Source organism: Henckelia pumila, chromosome 3 (genome assembly GCF_033568475.1).
Source record: "Henckelia pumila isolate YLH828 chromosome 3, ASM3356847v2, whole genome shotgun sequence".
NCBI classification, from domain to species: domain Eukaryota; kingdom Viridiplantae; phylum Streptophyta; class Magnoliopsida; order Lamiales; family Gesneriaceae; genus Henckelia; species Henckelia pumila.
Window position 1 is genome coordinate 88356688 of NC_133122.1, and position 17229 is coordinate 88373916.

At 36.1% G+C, this 17229-nt stretch overlaps 2 protein-coding genes across 4 annotated transcripts; one reads left to right on the forward strand and one right to left on the reverse strand.

Annotated features, from left to right (window-relative positions):
- The first annotated feature begins 5981 nt into the window (after positions 1-5981).
- On the forward strand, positions 5982-11115 carry LOC140887696 (putative DEAD-box ATP-dependent RNA helicase 29). The gene is made up of 7 exons (XM_073295126.1): positions 5982-7995; positions 8249-8322; positions 8470-8522; positions 8887-8968; positions 9150-9206; positions 9859-9994; positions 10533-11115. Exons 1-7 carry the CDS (start codon positions 7947-7949, stop codon positions 10793-10795), a joined length of 714 nt encoding a protein of 237 aa, XP_073151227.1. The 5' UTR covers positions 5982-7946; the 3' UTR covers positions 10796-11115.
- A 160-nt stretch (positions 11116-11275) lies between these two features.
- On the reverse strand, positions 11276-13885 carry LOC140887695 (F-box protein SKP2A-like). 3 transcript variants are annotated; one of them, XM_073295122.1, is made up of 5 exons: positions 13615-13885; positions 13166-13525; positions 12167-12515; positions 11938-12079; positions 11276-11793 (listed from the first exon to the last, which is right to left on the reverse strand). In XM_073295122.1, exons 2-5 carry the CDS (start codon positions 13438-13440, stop codon positions 11420-11422), a joined length of 1140 nt encoding a protein of 379 aa, XP_073151223.1. In that variant the 5' UTR covers positions 13441-13525; positions 13615-13885; the 3' UTR covers positions 11276-11419. The 3 variants fall into 3 exon arrangements, with proteins under 3 accessions (XP_073151223.1, XP_073151224.1, XP_073151225.1); XM_073295123.1 differs by having other exon boundaries at positions 13848-13863; XM_073295124.1 differs by having other exon boundaries at positions 11657-11793; positions 11882-12079; positions 13166-13885.
- Positions 13886-17229: the final 3344 nt, after the last annotated feature.

The window sequence follows — 17229 nt, forward strand, 5'->3', positions numbered from 1 at the left end:
GTAAAGACATTTCAAGCCAATGTGCTAGACTATATTCGAAGCAAATCAGATTCTGAGATGATTTGAATGAAGAACGGTTCCAGAAGTATACAGAGGATCAAAATGAAATTGCACCTGAGAATGAAATTGCAGGTAACAGAGTTATTTTGTTTTAACCTGTTTATATTATTGGTGCAATAGATATATGATAGATGAAAGCTGTGTTATATCTTACCTCTGTATCTGAAAAGAGAATTTGAGAATTGAACTGACGAATGGAAATACTGTTTCGATGAAATGAACTGAACATGATTTTGTTCATATTGAGATGTCTGTTTAGGTTGCATGATAGATGATGATGCAATAACCTGATACAGATTAGCAGAAGATTGATGATAAGAAGCGATTAAATTAGATCAACAAGAACATATGTGCATATGAATAAGATGATATGATATGGGATTTAGAAGTAAGATTCTGTGATTTCGGTTTGATATATGATGTTTGATTACAGAGATATTCCGAAATAAGTATATTCAATGCACTAGATATGTTCAAGATCTAAATCAGCATTGATAGATATGCCGATGAATAGAGATGACAGATATATTCCAGTAAGATTTTGACTTTAGTTTAAGTTGTGAACTGGAATTTTATAGCGATTTGATGAATTGATGAATTGAATGCTGCTTTTGAGGTTTAAAAGATAGACGATGATATGAAAATCAGTTACAGTTGAGTCTTTTCTTTGATTATGCTGAATCGATTACATCAATTGGAAATATGATTCTTGAAATGATTGAATATTGATTGGCTCTCATGGCACAATGCTTTCGTTTAGAGCCTGTGTTGATTCATTCATTCTGAGTTGGGTGATGCAAGTGAGTTGTTTTCACTTTGCAGAGTTTGTTATCCAGAAGATTTGATTTTGGATGACCTTGATTGAGGGATTTTCTCAATCTTGATTTATTTCTTTTGATTTTGAGAATTATTAATCCTTTGATGGATATTTCAGCATATTTTAAGATGGTTGGCTTGTAACTGATAGAAGAATTTGAATATGATCCAGAGTTTGAGTTAAATGACATGAATTGTCAGTATTTTGGAGATAGAAATGAGGAATGAAATAGGAATCCGATGAATTGATTCCAGATTTTTGTGTATTCTGGTTTGAATATTCAGATGAATATATCACCAATCAGAATGATTCTCGATTGGAAATGAGTCAGAACTATTCAGAAGATGAAAAAAAAAACCATAGAAAGTAAATTGAAAGGATGAGAATTCAGTAAAGAATGCCAGATTGAGATATGAATTGAAGCCTCAGATCAGAATGGATGAATTCGTTTGTGACTGATTATCTGATTATGCCTGATATTTTCGAAAAGAGATGTCAGAATTTGAAGAATTGCACAACAATGAATTCAAAATTCGTTCAATAATTGTTTTATCAGAAGATAAAGAAAACAGATGTAACAGAATTAGTACTTTTTCGAAGTTAAACGTATAGAGAGTTTCTGATGAAGTTGAAAATCGTTGACCAGATGAGTTTAGTGATAGTTTAGAAACTCTAGAAATTGAAATGAGATTATGATTTGAAAGAATATTTTGTGAAACTACCATGATGAAGCAGTATAGATGAGGTAAACAGGTGGTAGTTATGATCAGATTGATTGAAGTTACTGAATAAGATGATCTGTCTGTACGAATGAATCATTGATCCGTGATCAGAATTGTGTGAGATGTCACAGTAAGCCAAGAATTATTGTTTCAAATTGAGACATTAGGTTTACTAATGAATTGTAATACAGACGAACAGAAAGCTATGAGTACTTTTTGGATGTGAAAGTACAAGATGTTATTCTTGAATTGAAGAATAGTCAGAGCAGATGAATCGAATTTCGAGAATGAACTATGTCTGACATGATACCGATTATCAAAAACTCTGAATATTTTAAAATCTGTGAATATAGCCTATTATTTTCTGATTAATAGATAGTCTGAACAGACTAATCAGATTTTTAGAATACGTTGTATAAGATGTGGTACAGATATGAACAGATAACTGTTAAGAAGATAAGGATATGATGAAATTACAGGAATGATTAAAATCTATTGTCATGACTAAGACTTTAGATTTATTCGACAGAATGTGGCATCGATTGATTGAATGATGTTCTGAGAGTTGGTTATATGTGATTGCATTATACCATTCTTCGATTGATGGATTATCTGAGTTGATTTTCCAGATGTTGAGAATATTCTCAGAACTTTAATACCTGATTTGGTATTACTTGACTTGATGTGTTACCACTTGATGATTATAATTCCTGTAACAGTTATTGAGTCGATTTTGAGATAATGCTATGATGATATGATGAAAAGAAATCCGATTTCTTTGAGTTGAAATGATACTACCGAAGTATATGACATCAGATCAGACATGATTTGTCGATATCAGATTAGATTTGATTTGAGACACACAAAGATTTTGAAGATGAATCTGTACGAAATGAAAACAGAGAAGAAGAAACAGAATTAATAATTGAATGATAGATATAACTTTTGAAGCTGAAACTGATTAGTTAAGCGGAAAAGTTATTCTTGAAACATCATTCAATTCAGAATAGAGAAAGAGCAGAGTTTAATTTACAGATTCAGAATATGAATGAGAATACTGATTTTGAAGCGATGAACTAAATGACAGCATAGACTTGATATATGTTCTATGCAGAGCATGGAATAATATAGAGAAAGAAACAAGTCAACACAAAATACTGAACTTCACTGAATGAGATGTCAAACAGAATTGGTGATTTTAGTAAAAGATTTATTCTTTTCAGCTTGATACAATGTATCCGATTTGTTCCACGTATATAAGTGAAGAAAGTATCAGAAGATTCTTCCTATGTACTTTAATTAGATGAGATAGATATCGAAAAGATTCTGAGTTAAGTCGATTAGTCGACAAATCATTGATTGAAGAAAGAAACAACTCAGAACGAATTCTTTTCAATGACTTAAAGTACAACTGAATAGATACCAAATACAAGAAAATAGAAGCAGATTCGAAGAAATAGTCTGATAAGAAATGAAGAGATGAGATACGAATTAAGATCAGAGTTGGATGATTGAAGTGAGAATTACTTCAGAGAATCATTCAGTCTATCAGATTGAATAGTTCGATTGAATGTGATTTCGAGGACGAAATCATTTCTTAGAGGGGAGGAATTGTAAGGCCCGAAAATATTAAATTATTAATTATGGGATTTGAGAATTAAATTTCATATTATGGGCTAATATTGATTTGAGAAATTATGAAAATGATAGATTTAATTTCCGAGTCGAAAATATTTAATTTGAGAATTTACGGATTTTGAGAATTAAATTCCGAGAATTCTTAAATTAAAAGAATAAATATTCGATTTGAATATTTATGGAATTTAAGATTAAATTCCATGTTTCGGGAATTAAAGAAGATTAATTTTGAAGATACAACCCGATCAGGGACTGATTTGCAAATATCGAAGTTTCGAGGACTAAAGTGCAAAAGGCCGGGATTATGTAATTTAATCCGAACTTATTTAATTCTAATTCATTTATATTTAATTTGGGAATATTTAGAGTTTCGATTTAAATTCTAATATTCTTAAATTATTTAGGATTGAAATTGAATTAAAATGAAGGCCGAGGACTGAATTGCAATTAATGAAGACTTGAGGGACTAAATTGTAATTTATGCAATACCTATCCGATTAAATCAGAGTTGATACATGTATAACTTAGAATTTAATTAAGAAAACTTGAAGATTATTGAACAGAGAGCCGAGAGCTCTTTCTTGTCTTTGGATTTCGATTTTTCAAATTGCCGTAACTTTTGATCCGATCGTCCGATTTCAATTTCGAAAAGAGTTCTGGAATCCTTGCAACGAGGACTTTGATTTGATGTAAGTCTTGATTTATTTCGGCATGTTTCGAAGATTTAAATTTGATAGAGATCAGAATTTGATTGTATGTTCATGTTCTTGAACGTTTCTACCTCGTATATTCGAAACCGAATCGAAGATTGATCATTAAATGAACTTTTTATGATTTCCAGCATGTATATAGAGAGTTATAGCAGCTGATTGTGTTTGATATGCTGGTGTATGAGGTTATAGTGCTGATATATCACACGTTCATGACGTTAAATAAGTGAGATTCGAATTCGATATTTCGTCGGTTACCGATTTTTAATCGCTACGCCGTCGATTGATGATTTGAAGCCGTTTTGATAGCCTATAACTGAGATCAGATATTTGTCTAGATGTTATTGATGATATAGGAATTTTATTTCTCAGTTTCAGACTAGTTTTGAAGGCTAACGACTCAAGACTCCGAATTCGAACCAAAGAAGAAGATGTGAGGTTTGAAATGATGTTGATTGACGATATATTGATGATTTTGATTCGATTCTGAAATGATTGACTAGAATGAAGATTGATATGAATGTTGTGATGCTATGTTTCAGATTTGAAGCGATCAAAACAAAATAAATACGAAGGTATAATGATGACATCGCGAGTCAGGGATTTTGAAACTCAAGATCGATTATTCTTGAGTTGTCCCGCCAAAACCACATACGTATTTATTGTTTTAATTTGATTTTGATGTTGTCGATCCATCCCAGGTAGTGGATCTTTGATTTGAGTCGATACGATTATGATACGAGGCTATATTGAATTGATTTTATGCCAAGGTTGCGGTTAACCTTATTTTCTAGCCCATAATGGCTACGTTAGATGGATATCCATGTCAAGATCGGTTACGAATCTTGATGGCATCGATGATATATGAATAAATTCTTAATCGAGATATGCGTTATTTACTCTATTGTTGAGTCGTTACGAATAGAGTTGATATGATTTATTTAACGCTTTAAATGTCAATTATACTGAGAATGTTTTCTCACCGGAGTTTATCCGGCTGTTGCTTTGTTTTGTTAGTGTGCATTGCAACAGATGGGGCAGGAGCTGGTCTGAGATGACATGGACAGCTCTGGAGCAAGACTTAGCAAGTGTGGACTCGGGTTTAAGCGAAAGAATGATAGTGAGATTACATCAAACTTAGCAAGAAAACTAGAAACTTGAAGTTGAGATTTGAAGTATTGAATAGCTTGTAGTTTCGTGATGTTTATGCAATTTGTTTGATGTAATGAAAGCATGATTTGATGTTTTAAACTTCCTACTTGTCGATATGCATGTTTCCAGATTGTATATTATGTTTGGAATCAAATTTATGGTTGATTCATGTCATGGTTCCAAGTTCTTGACAGCAAAATGTTTTCTGCAAGTTTCTGGAAATGTCTTTCGCTCGATCGGGGAAAAATGTGCGATCGAGCGCGGCCTATCACTTTGCAAACCCGAGAGCAGGTTGATGTTGCCCGCTCGATTGGATGAAAGTTACCGATCGAGCGCGGCATGTAAAAACTCAAACCCGAGAGCTTGATCTTATTGCTCGCTCGATCGGCTGATTTTGCCCGATCGAGCGAGGCTCCGGGAATTTTTAAAAAAAATTTTGCTCTTGGTTTATTACTCTTAATTGTTTGATTAATTGTTTAATTAATCATTAGTTGCCCTAAGACGAGATTAGCAACCCGAGGTCCCCACAATGTATTACTTTGTTTGTGTAATATAAAATCGATCGACCCATATGCTAAGTTGAATTCAACCCAGGAAGAGAATGTGCACGCACCAGTTGAATCCTCGTACTACTCCAAACTCTCATGCAGATCTTAATTACCTGCATATATAAATGCTGGTGACAAAAAATAAAAAAGTTGAAAATACTATTACTGGGAATTTGACGCGACTAACAGATGCTAAGCAAACAAGGAAAACGCACAAAATAAAAATAAGAACCAAACAAAGAAAATAAAAACAAACCCCCCAAACTTTAAAACGTGCATTGTCCTCAATGTACTGAAACTAAAGAAGCAAAGGAACGCACGTACCGTGGGCAACGACCGTCAGTAGTCGTTGCCATCCTTGCTCGCAGACTCTGCTGGAGGAGGCATCTCTGGTGGAGAGTAATGTGGTGGCCATTGCGGAGACGGTGGGAAGGGTGTAGAAGTTCTTGCGGCTCCATGAAATTGGTTGGCCAGCACCGATGTGAAATCCATCATAAAGCGCATAAATACATCTGATTGGTGCTGGAATTCTTGCAGCTCCCTCCTCTGTTCTCTCATCTCTTCCCTTTGTTGTCGCACTTCCTGCTCAAGGTAAGTGATCCGGTCACCCACTGTCCTAGGCGCAGCTTGTGGTGGGGGTGGTTTGCGAGCAGCTGCTCGGCCACTGAATTCTCGACGTGCTGCTCTGGCTCTTTTTACGTATTCAGGTAGTATTTGTCTCGGTTCAAAAATCAGAATATCAGATCTTGGTTTCAAAAGTTCTTCACTTTCATCCCAAGTAACGCTTGTAGATACACACAGATCAGTAATGAGTGCTGGGAGTGGAAGACCTCCTGTGGTCTTATCGGTCACAACTTTCATGATTGTATCTTGACAAATTTTTCCTAAATCCACATGCTTGCCAGTGATAATGCAATAAATCAGAACCGCTCGCTCTTTGGTGACAGTGGTGGTATGGTTGGTTGGTTTTAGGCGGACGCACACAAAGGAATACCAAGTCTTTGCATCGTCTGTAAGATCAGATTTTTTTAAAATCAGCAGGTAGGCCATCTCTACCCAATCTCCACTCCGCCCCGTCTCGGAACAAACGTCGAATTATAATGTCGCAGTCTACATTACCGTTCTTATAGTCCACATATTCGTCGTGTATCACTGGTGGTATTTTGTACAAATTATTGATCGTCTGTGAGTCGAATGCCACCAATTTACCACGAACTAACACTTTGAACCCATCCTGTCGGACTTTCAAATTTGCATAGAACTCGCGTACAAGCGAGATGACGGCATCCAATGGAGTTGCGGTGAAGAGCTTCCATTGCCTGATCGATATATACCATTCTCCCAATAGCACATATGACTGCCTGAGACATTTCAAATCCCTCTGTCATATCGAATCCTCGCTCTTGGACAAGGCTTTTTGACTTGAGTGTCGCATAGTTAGCGGCAGCTTCTTCATTCTAGAAACGATAAGCATCATAACTAGCTGACAAATACGCATCTTGCTTTTGTTTCTTCTTGGGGGCCATCTATCAAACATCTTATATGCACTTCAAGAGTGTTCACAAATATGCAGATATAGCAACACAATTAAACCCCCACACTTTTCCTTCACGCCAACATAGAAAAGTTTCTCAACAAAAATCCAGAATTATTATTCAACTTAATTCTTCACACAATATGCTCAACATCACGTTCTAATCAACCCCACGAATAGCAACAAACTCCGGATTTATAAAAGTTTAAACGTGTCTCACCTTCTTGTGAATTCCACAGAATGAATACGGCGTACAGTGGTAGAAAGAAAATAACCCTAACCCTTGTACATGAGAGGCATGAGCGAGAGTTCAGCAGAATTCCTAGAAGGAAATTGGTGAGTATTCCCGCCTGTGAAGGTGACTGGAGCGATCCTTGAGAGCGAGAAGAGAGTTTCAGGACGTGAGGCGAGAGAGATTAACACAAGGGAGCAAAAATATTTCTGAATGATTTGATCGGATTGGATCAAGCCCTAGCTAATCTTTTAAATTTTTCAGAGGTTCAGTGACACTAATTTCTTGCGCTGGTGCACTAGGCTTTCTGGTTCTGCGTTCATTCAATATCTAACAGTGCAGGGGCACTTCTTTTGTTGGGCTGCCCAAAAACATCTCCAGCTTCTATTTTCTCCTTTGTTGCAATTTTCACACCATATTTGGTCTTTTTATGCTCCATAAACATTTCATAATTACCTTGCCTCCTACAAACGACAAAAACTACACAAAACACATAATACCGCTCAAGAAACACAAAAATCCAAGTTAAAACTATGAAATATAAGTGCAACAAATTGCACTTATCATACAGGCACAAACAAGGTGCTTGTCATCACTCTTCATTTTTTATTCACCTTTACTCGTACTTTTCTGTGACATTTGGAATGCAATAGGATTCTTCTGTTTTGGATGTTAAATAAATCTTTAAGTAAAACTCTACCTTAGAACCATGAGCTCCAGTTCTAGAAACCCGCAGGCTGCATAGCCTCAACCTTTTTTTCTTTTGACCGATCCTTTTGACAGATTTACATCTATACATTTTGAATAGCTGTAATGTTGTTTTTTATCTTCGTAGTTTCTGGCTCTAAAAGAAAAACATGCAGCTTCAAAGACGATGAGAATTTTATTAGTTCAGTGCCAACAAATCAGGTGGATTACCTTACTTCTCCTTGTTACTTTTTCGTTCACTTTCAGTAGTTTGGCTCCTAATCTGTGAGAAGACAGTTTTCTTTCACCTTGATGACCTGGGTTTGTGTAAAACATGCCATAACATTTTTGTGATGATGTCAATTCCAGCATTACGAAGCAGGTCTTTCTGTGAGAGCTAACCAAGGGTTTGAATCAAATAGGTGAGGATAACATCAGTTGAAACTAAAATTTTTCTTATATCGGTATGATATGAGTAATCAATTTGTTGCTTTTTCTCAATGCAGTTTATCATCTTAATCATATGTCTTAAATTATATGATGCTTACTTTTATAATATCTAATTGTATATTTCAGTAAATACCTAAACTGAATTTTAATAGCTTGAGATGAAGTCAGTCATTCATTCCCTTTCCTGCTCCTATTCGTAAGCCCATGGATCTTATGCTCCTGTCTATCCCAGTGCGTATGAGAAGTTGTCACACTAGCAGTACATACTTATTATTTGCTTTAAAGATTCTCTCTGAAATTCAAATGTGTCAAGCCTTGACTTGTTCAAGTATACAGGTTGGAAACTGCTGTTCTTGATCTGAATGCTGATGATAGTACAGGGTTGATGAAGCAGAAATCTTCTTATCACTGGGACAAGGTACTTCAAACTGTTGATTTTGGGCTGCTGACACACGCAATCCAATGCATGTGTTTGTGTATATTGATAGAGAGAGACAAACGGAGAAAGGAGACAGTGAAAAATGAGCCCAAACTAAAAATTCCTTGGAAACCTCAAACTAATCTATTTACATGTTGTAATTGTCCTCAATTTGTTGCAGAGGGGCAAAAAGTATGTCAAGCTAAACAATGGAGAGCGGGTGACTGCTAGTGGAAAGGTAATCTCTTTGGCAAATAGTCACTTTATCAAAAAACGTGCATTTGATTTATTTACCTGGTGCAGATGAAAGTTATTGCTTTTTAAATTTGCTAAAATGATGGCTGGTTGGTTGGTCATATATTTAACACTATGGTGAAAGAGCACCTACCGTTAGGTTTTGTGGCTAGCCCGCAATGTCTTGAGGTCTGTCTTATTTTCTTAATCCTTTTGAAGCTAAATGATTTTTTGAAGGTAATAGGCCCATCACTGAATATCTTTATTTAAGTTCCTTAGAACATCACCCATGCACGATAGATATCCCATGTGATAATGTTGATCAATGATTTTACCCACATTAATTATGAGACTCGAAACTTTTTACATGAATTTTTTGTGTTGGAAGCAATTTGAATATGGACAACCCTCTTTAATTTAGATCATTGATTCCCCAGCTTCCATCTACCAAAAATATGCAATGCTTTAAGATGTATTAGCAGTTAACTACTTTATGTAAGTAATCTTCTACAGTAGATGCAAATTATATTTGTAGTCACATGCATTCATGAATATTAAATTTTCAACCTTTTGCTTTTCCTTCTGTCAAAGGTTCTTTGTCTTGGTTATCTTAACCGGTATTGTGTTTCTACTTATTATACAATCTTTTCCTGCAGATAAAAACAGAAAGTGGTGCAAAAGTAAAAACAAATAAAACTGGGATATACAAGAGGTGGAAAGAACAGTCGCATAAGAAAGTATCGCTTAAAGGAACAAATGATGGCACTGTTGAAGTAGCTTCCAGTTCAGCAGGTAAATTTTGATGTTAGCCATTGCGTTGTGTACATGTATCTTATATCCAAGAAATGAAAGTTCAAATCGATATGATCCCACAACAGTATTGACTCTTTAACGAAATATAGCTCAGGGTGCGGGTAAGCCAATCATTAAGAATTCATGGTAAGGTTAAAACTAATAGAATTGGAAGAATATTTAGGTAGTGTTTGGGAGAGCTTCTGAAATTTTGTGAAGGAGAAGCTGAGTACTTCCTAGAAGCTCTCCCAAACACTACCTTATTGCCTAAATTTAGTTGGTTGTGCAAACATGTATAATCTTCGATTGTAATTTTTGTCCAAATATGTGGTCTTCAAGTATATTTAAGTTCAAATATTTCGTTGCTGTGACTTCAATTACATTCACCTAATGTGTGACTCTTTTTTTCCCACAACCTCCACACCCCCTCCCCACCCAAAAAAAAAAAAACATCATCTCCTTATTTCATCATTTCCATTTTGAACTTTCTGGTACATGGTCCTTATTTCTTTGAGTTTACTGTCTTCTCCATTTATAGGTAATCTTGGTTTCCGAGGCGACTATCGAGGGTTCAAAGGTAGAAACAATCAAAAGTCCGTACCAAATGCTCATATTCGTTCAGAAATCAAAGACATTGAGCAAGTTAGGAAGGAAAGGCAAAAGAAAGCAGACCGAGTTTCTTATCTCAAGGGAAATCCTACTAAGAAAGGGAAGAAGAAGTTTGGTGGAAAGGGGGAAAGCAAAATAATTTCTCTCTTGATGCTGCGTCTCTTCAATCTGGATTTGAAAAATAGTGAGTGATTCAAATGAGGTTGGCGCAAGATGTATTTCCAGATTTCTTGAACCTGCTGCTCTGACCAACGGTATTTGCCGCATCTAGATGTGCGCCATTTTACAGCCTTGGATGTATAAATTGCCATATATAGGGTACATGGCTGGTGTTCTTATGTTCTATAAAGTGGGCTCACACATTTGTGCTGTTTTGTAGTACATTTCTCCTCGAGTTTTGTCTAGTAAAGCGGCTTTTAGATTTGGCATAGTTTTTGTAGGTGTTTTCTGAGTCATGATGTACTAGATTTGGCATGGTTTCTGTACCCCAGAGAGATGCCACAGTGAAAAAGTTCATTGTACATTTAAATCGAGGGATTCTACATCATATTAAGGCTATCCAACTTGTATTTGACCATCTCTTCAAACACGATGAAAATCCTTAATACACATCCGCATTTCACTTCGAAGTACCATAAAGAGTATCAAACATATAAGAAAATGCCCCGAATATAAACATAATAACCACGTTTCACACTGCTCAATCCGCAAACAGTAAGATTACAACAAAATGGTCTAAAATGTACACAAACTACCTTATACACACAAGATTCGCTTCTTTCAGCCTCCTCTATTAAGGTTTTCCTGCAGAAACCTTCAGTGAGCTAGATGAGCCATCGCAGGTGCGGCACGGTGAGCTTGAACAGCACAAGCACAATGGACAGATGTTAAGCTCAGGCACCCACTGATAATAAGGGAATGGCGACCGGAACATGTATGAAGAGCTGGAAATGAGTCACAGAGTGCCTGCACTGCAGGCGGAGTAAGGGCAGTACATTGGCTGATGTTCAGGTTCGTAAGGCCTTCCTCCTCGTACCTGTTCTTCTTCACGGATGCCCACATTTCATGCTTGTTTTTCACTCGGCTATGCGCCAGAGAATACATGGCTCTGTCGGTGATATTCTTGCAGTAGTATAAACCGAGGGATCGCAGATGCCGGCAGTTGTTTGCTAAGGCGATCACACTCTCATCTGCACGATTTGCACCATTGAATACAAGCAAGTACGGAAACAAATAGCTTAGAAAGAGTAGGGGAAACTAAATGATGTAACGGTTTACCTGTCACTATTTTGCTACTATAGAGCCCGAATTATATGAAGGGATATACCTAATACCTGTTATAAGAACACATCCACACAAGTCAAGAGCTCGGAGATCCGGGCAACCATAGGCTAAGCTCTTGACCCCTTCATCACCAACTCGGTCACACCATCCTAGGTTTATCGACTGCAATTGATCACAATTATATCCAATGGCCTGCAAAAATCAGTCGAAGGAAGATATCTCAAGAGCCACCGTAAATGTTATGATCTTAAAACATAGACCAGACCACGAGATTCATACCTTCAGTGCCCTATCTGAGGCAGCCTTGACACATCCACAGAGATTCAAGATTTTCAACTTTCGGCAAAACCCAGACAAATACGCCACAGCAGTATCGTTGAAAGCCGAACAGCCGCTTATGTTCAGCTTCACGAGATTAGGGCAGCCATCTGCTAAGGCATACAAGGAACGATCAGTAAGCCTGAAACTCTTGCTCAGATCCAACTCTTGGAGGTCACCACAATGTTTTGCGATTGTTTCAACAGCAACATCCTGAAGTTGAGGCGAGTCTTGTCGCAAGATAAGGACCTGAAGTTTTGTGAATCTCGGAACCAGTGATAGCACCAGATCATTCATGTTCTTCTTGCACCTGAGGCAGAACAAATAAGTAAAGGTCATAGTTATTTCAATGAAAACTACAGCAGTTTGCATATTATTACTCCCTTAACAAAGGGCTCGCGAAACCATGTCGATCCCCCGGAGGCATACAAAAGCTTGGGAGCAGAACAGGCAGTGGGTTCTCTCCATACTTCATAACCCTCGCCCATTCAATAATCACAATGATAAATAAGTATGATGAAAGAACCAGATTGAACCAGACAGAGTGCTCTGCTCGCATATCACTAGAACATGAGTATTGCCAACCAGAACAAACTAAAAGACAGGAAAAAATCATTCTTACCCACCGGCCTTCATTGAAATTCTATAAATTCAAATCATTCAAGCTTCAAATAGCCTGCAATTCTTTCCTAGTAACTAATGACGATTAACTCATTCATAATGTCACCAACTTAAAAATAGCCAGGTCACACCAGCAAAGGAAAAATAGCAATACTGTGATATATAATTACCAAGTAAGAAAGCTCCAAATTTTTTTTAAAAAAAATGACAAAATTTCGTTACACATAAACAACAATCACCAAAAAACCAATGAAACCCAATATCCAACAGTGCCAATAAAAAAAAAGTTGAAAAAATGTTGATAGACATAAACTGAATCAGCACAAAAGAAAAAGATACCTAGAGAGGGAGAGATGAGTGAGCCCCCAAGAAATGGCATCCCTCCATCCATGACAAACACCAGATGCCACAATCACTGTGGGATCATCCACCAAAGAAAGAATCCTCAACAAAAGCTCCACTGGAATATCTTTCCACTCACTTATCTTCGATCCCCCACAAAGACCTCCTCCCACTTGACAAACCATATTTTCATTTTCATCCACACCCTCGACATCACCAAAAACCATCAGCTTCTCAAAATTCAACCCCAGACCCTCCCCTGTTTCTCTCATTTCTCAATCTCCCCTGTGTCTACTTTGCACAAAAATCATACAACAAAAACAAAAGCCAAGAAAGATTCCGCCTGTATGCTCCTTCCTGTAATAGATACAGAAAAAGACATAAACTTGGAATGATCAAGAAATACAAAACAGTTACCATAATACCATGTTTCTTCAACCCAATACCTATGTATTATTCTATTGGCAATAACCAAAGTCTAAGAGATAAGAAGTTTCAACAGGGGTCGAGTTTCAACAACAAAAAGGGGTCAGAAATTTAAGTTTCTTTGTTCTTTTTTAAATTTAAATCAAATGAAAAAGAACCAATCTTTCTACTCGTTTAAAGTATATTCCAGAAAATTATTGACCAGAGAAGAAACCCAAAAGAAATTATCAAAGAACAAGAATTTCGAATGTACGAGATAAACAGAGGTTTTTGTTCCTATGAGTCAAGAGCTCTGTTTAACCTACAGGCTACAGCTTGGTGGTGAAGCTCTCTTATTCTTCGCACACACGAACGAGGCGACCGATTAAAAGCCACGTGTCAAATTCGTATGGAAGATGTGTCCAAAGATTAATTAATTAATATTTTTTTAGACACGATTAATGTATTTTTCTCAATATTTTATACTTTGTGGCTATATTATCAAGTATAGATGTTAAAATGGGTCAGTCGGGCGGGCCGGTCCACAATTCGTTGCAACTAACCATTAGACGAGGCGGGGCGGGTCATTTTTTAGGCGGGTTGGGAAAACATCAACCCAACAACTTATTTTAGGTGGTGGGGTGGTCAATCCGACGGGTTTACGTGTAAATTGACGTATTTTTTAGGGCCAACCCGCAACCCACCACAACCCACCTTTATGCGGGGCGGAACGAGGCCGGCCCACCTTTTAGGCGGGTTAAAAAATTGTAAACTCAACCCACCAATTTTATATTTGCGGGGCGGACCAATCCGATGGACCTAACGTATTTTGACAACTTTATTATCAAGTGTCAATATTACCCCAATATTTACTGGTTCCCAAATATGACAAGTACATTTCTCTTTTTATTTTTTCAAATTATATATTCAAGCGTCTATAATATATTTATTTATTTAATATATATTATCTATTTCAAATAATTTTTTTATATTATCATTAAAATAATATGGAAAATAGTTTATATAATTGGATTTTTCGATAGAAAAACGAGTTTGTATATTTGAGACAGAGATATTATCTGATAACAATCGAATCATATTTCAATTTAATATATTAGCAATTTGAAAGTTTTACGAACTTTAAAGTTTATAACATATTTTATGTGATATAAAATAACTATTATAAGATTTAGAAAAAAAAAACTTAGTTATTGAAAAAAAAAATTCAAATATTGATCAATGGACCGATTAGTCAATTGAATGGTAGATACAAAAAATGCAATAATTAATAAATATATATATATATATATATATATATATATATATTAGGACAAATTATTTTAAACTTCCTACTACCAAACTTCTCTTTAACTTAACTCGCTACCCACCCCTTTCTTTATTTTCAATACCTAGTGGTCACCATTTTTGAATTAAAAATTAATTAAGACTAATCATTTGTATGTGGCTTTATTATACCTATCAAACCAGTTTCGGTCATGCAAGACTATCAGTTACGCAAGGTTTTCAGCCGATGTACTCCGGATTAGGGTCCAACATGCTTTCGTAAGATGAATTGAATTTAAATACCTCTTTGACCATAATGTCGTCGGGTCATACCTGCCGAGTTTTACGAAGTGCTCCTCACATTCCAACCACGCAGTCGCAACAGATGATTTATGCACAAGCTCCTTCAACGACACCCAGCACAGCCTTAATTCGTTTTCTACCTTAAAGCGTATGGTATATGATCGAGCAAATACTAGCACTTAAATTCAATGTAATTATATCTTTTTTCTACTCAAAATTACCGCAAGTGCACGACTCAAGTTATAGAAAAGTGTACTGAGTACGAAGATCGTCCTTAGGGACTACGTCACGATAATTCAATTATTTAATTTCTATACCCCAAAGCAACGAAAATTTGATTTTTGATTATTCTAAAATTATAAAGTAAAGAATTCAATTTAAAAGTACTTAAATGAAAATAAAAGAAACCACAACAATGCTTAGCACAGAAAATTATAATATGAGGAGATTTTGTTGGAATCTCGGTTCACCTTCCCCTTAATTGAATTCGGACGATTGAAATTACTTTTACACTCATAAATTTGACAAAAATTCCTAAAATACTGACACTCTCTCTCGAGTTTATGCCAATCTAATTCCAGTTATTGAAACAATTAAATCTCTTTAATTATTTATCATTACTGATTGCTTTGCGTTCATTGAATTCCTACAACTTTCAACCTGGTGGTCTATGGTTATCAACATGTACTAAATATCATATCTCTATGCATATTTTAAGTCCATGGATTTTATCACTCGTCCTAATCAAGAATCTATCTCTCGACAGCAATTCACAATCTACGAATCTATATTAAAGTTAGCTACTCCTCAACATAGAATAATAAAACATTATAAAATCAAATACTTGCATAAAAACTCAATCAATTCGTCCAAAGATTCAATCACAAAAACATGTTACGGGGTTAGGATCCCCTAAATTCCAACAAAATAAAGTTTAGCTATTACAACTCATAATAATATTCAAGCTAATAAAGTTTTCAACATAAAATTTCAGAAAAATTAAAGAAGAAGAACTCCCAGCGAGAAGAAGGAACTTCAATCTTCAGAGCCGCCTCCGCCTTCTTTGCCATGTTTTTCCAACCCTCAAAACGTCTGAAAAGATGCTATATATATCGCCCTCAGAGTCCTTTCCTTTTAAAACACCCGGAACAAATTTTTCCAAAAATTACGGCGGGCGCTCGTTCTGCAAAAATTCACCGACCGAGTGCCCTATCTCTTCAGCCTTCTGCCCATCTAAATGATGTCAGCGCTCGGTCTGCACAATTTCACTGACCGAGCGCTCAAAAAATCTTTACTCACTGCCTGGAACATTAAAGCCAGCGCTCGGTCTGCTCTTTTCTGCAGACCGAGCGCACCCCCCTGTGAAGCCTGAAATTATTTTTTCTTCCTTTTTCATGCCAAAATAACCACTAATCAATAGGAGTAAACAAAACACACAACATTACACTAAATACAAACAAAAGTTGAAAAAAATACTAAAAAGACCACAAGGAACTAATGCAAAATATCAAGAAAACGAACAACATAGAAAAATGACACTTATCAACCTCCCCAAACTAACCTTTTGCTTGCCCTCAAGCAAAATAGGTGACAAACTAGAATGCAAACACAAACACGATACAACGACAAAGGTGGATGAACTCAAACTTTCCAAGCCTTAGAATTTCTTCCAAAAGATTACAAATCCAATCATATCAATCTACTAACATTTTGAAAATAAAATACAAACTGGAAAACCTTGTAAACTCCTAAATCCCGCAACTCACGTATCAACATACCTTCCTCCGAATTCAATTCACACATTCAAGGATCATGGGAACTTTTCAGGTATTATAGGCTCAAAGATGGGAGAAATTCAATGATACACACTTTCCATTTGTTTAACTCAAAAAATTACAGTGTGTGCGTATTTTGATCATCAATTCATACTCATTAAAAGTGTCTATCAACTATCCATAGGCTAAATTCTCACAACTCTTTTCCACTAGTATATTGGGCAACTGTGGCTCGGTCAATAGGTCTTAATAAGCTTATAATGTTAGGCCTGGTTTATGGCTACAAACGAAGGA

Excerpts from the sequence above, each read along its gene's own strand:
- LOC140887695 (XM_073295122.1), bottom strand. The coding sequence starts at position 13,440 with ATGAGAGAAACAGGGGAGGGTCTGGGGTTGAATTTTGAGAAGCTGATG. Across the intron at positions 12,080-12,166 it reads CCTCAGATAGGGCACTGAAG|GCCATTGGATATAATTGTGA; the intron begins GTATGAATCTCG and ends TGATTTTTGCAG. Across the intron at positions 11,794-11,937 it reads TGGATGTGTTCTTATAACAG|ATGAGAGTGTGATCGCCTTA; the intron begins GTATTAGGTATA and ends CAAATCGTGCAG.
- LOC140887696 (XM_073295126.1), top strand. The coding sequence starts at position 7,947 with ATGAAATATAAGTGCAACAAATTGCACTTATCATACAGGCACAAACAA. Across the intron at positions 9,207-9,858 it reads GGGTGACTGCTAGTGGAAAG|ATAAAAACAGAAAGTGGTGC; the intron begins GTAATCTCTTTG and ends CTTTTCCTGCAG. Across the intron at positions 9,995-10,532 it reads AGTAGCTTCCAGTTCAGCAG|GTAATCTTGGTTTCCGAGGC; the intron begins GTAAATTTTGAT and ends CTCCATTTATAG.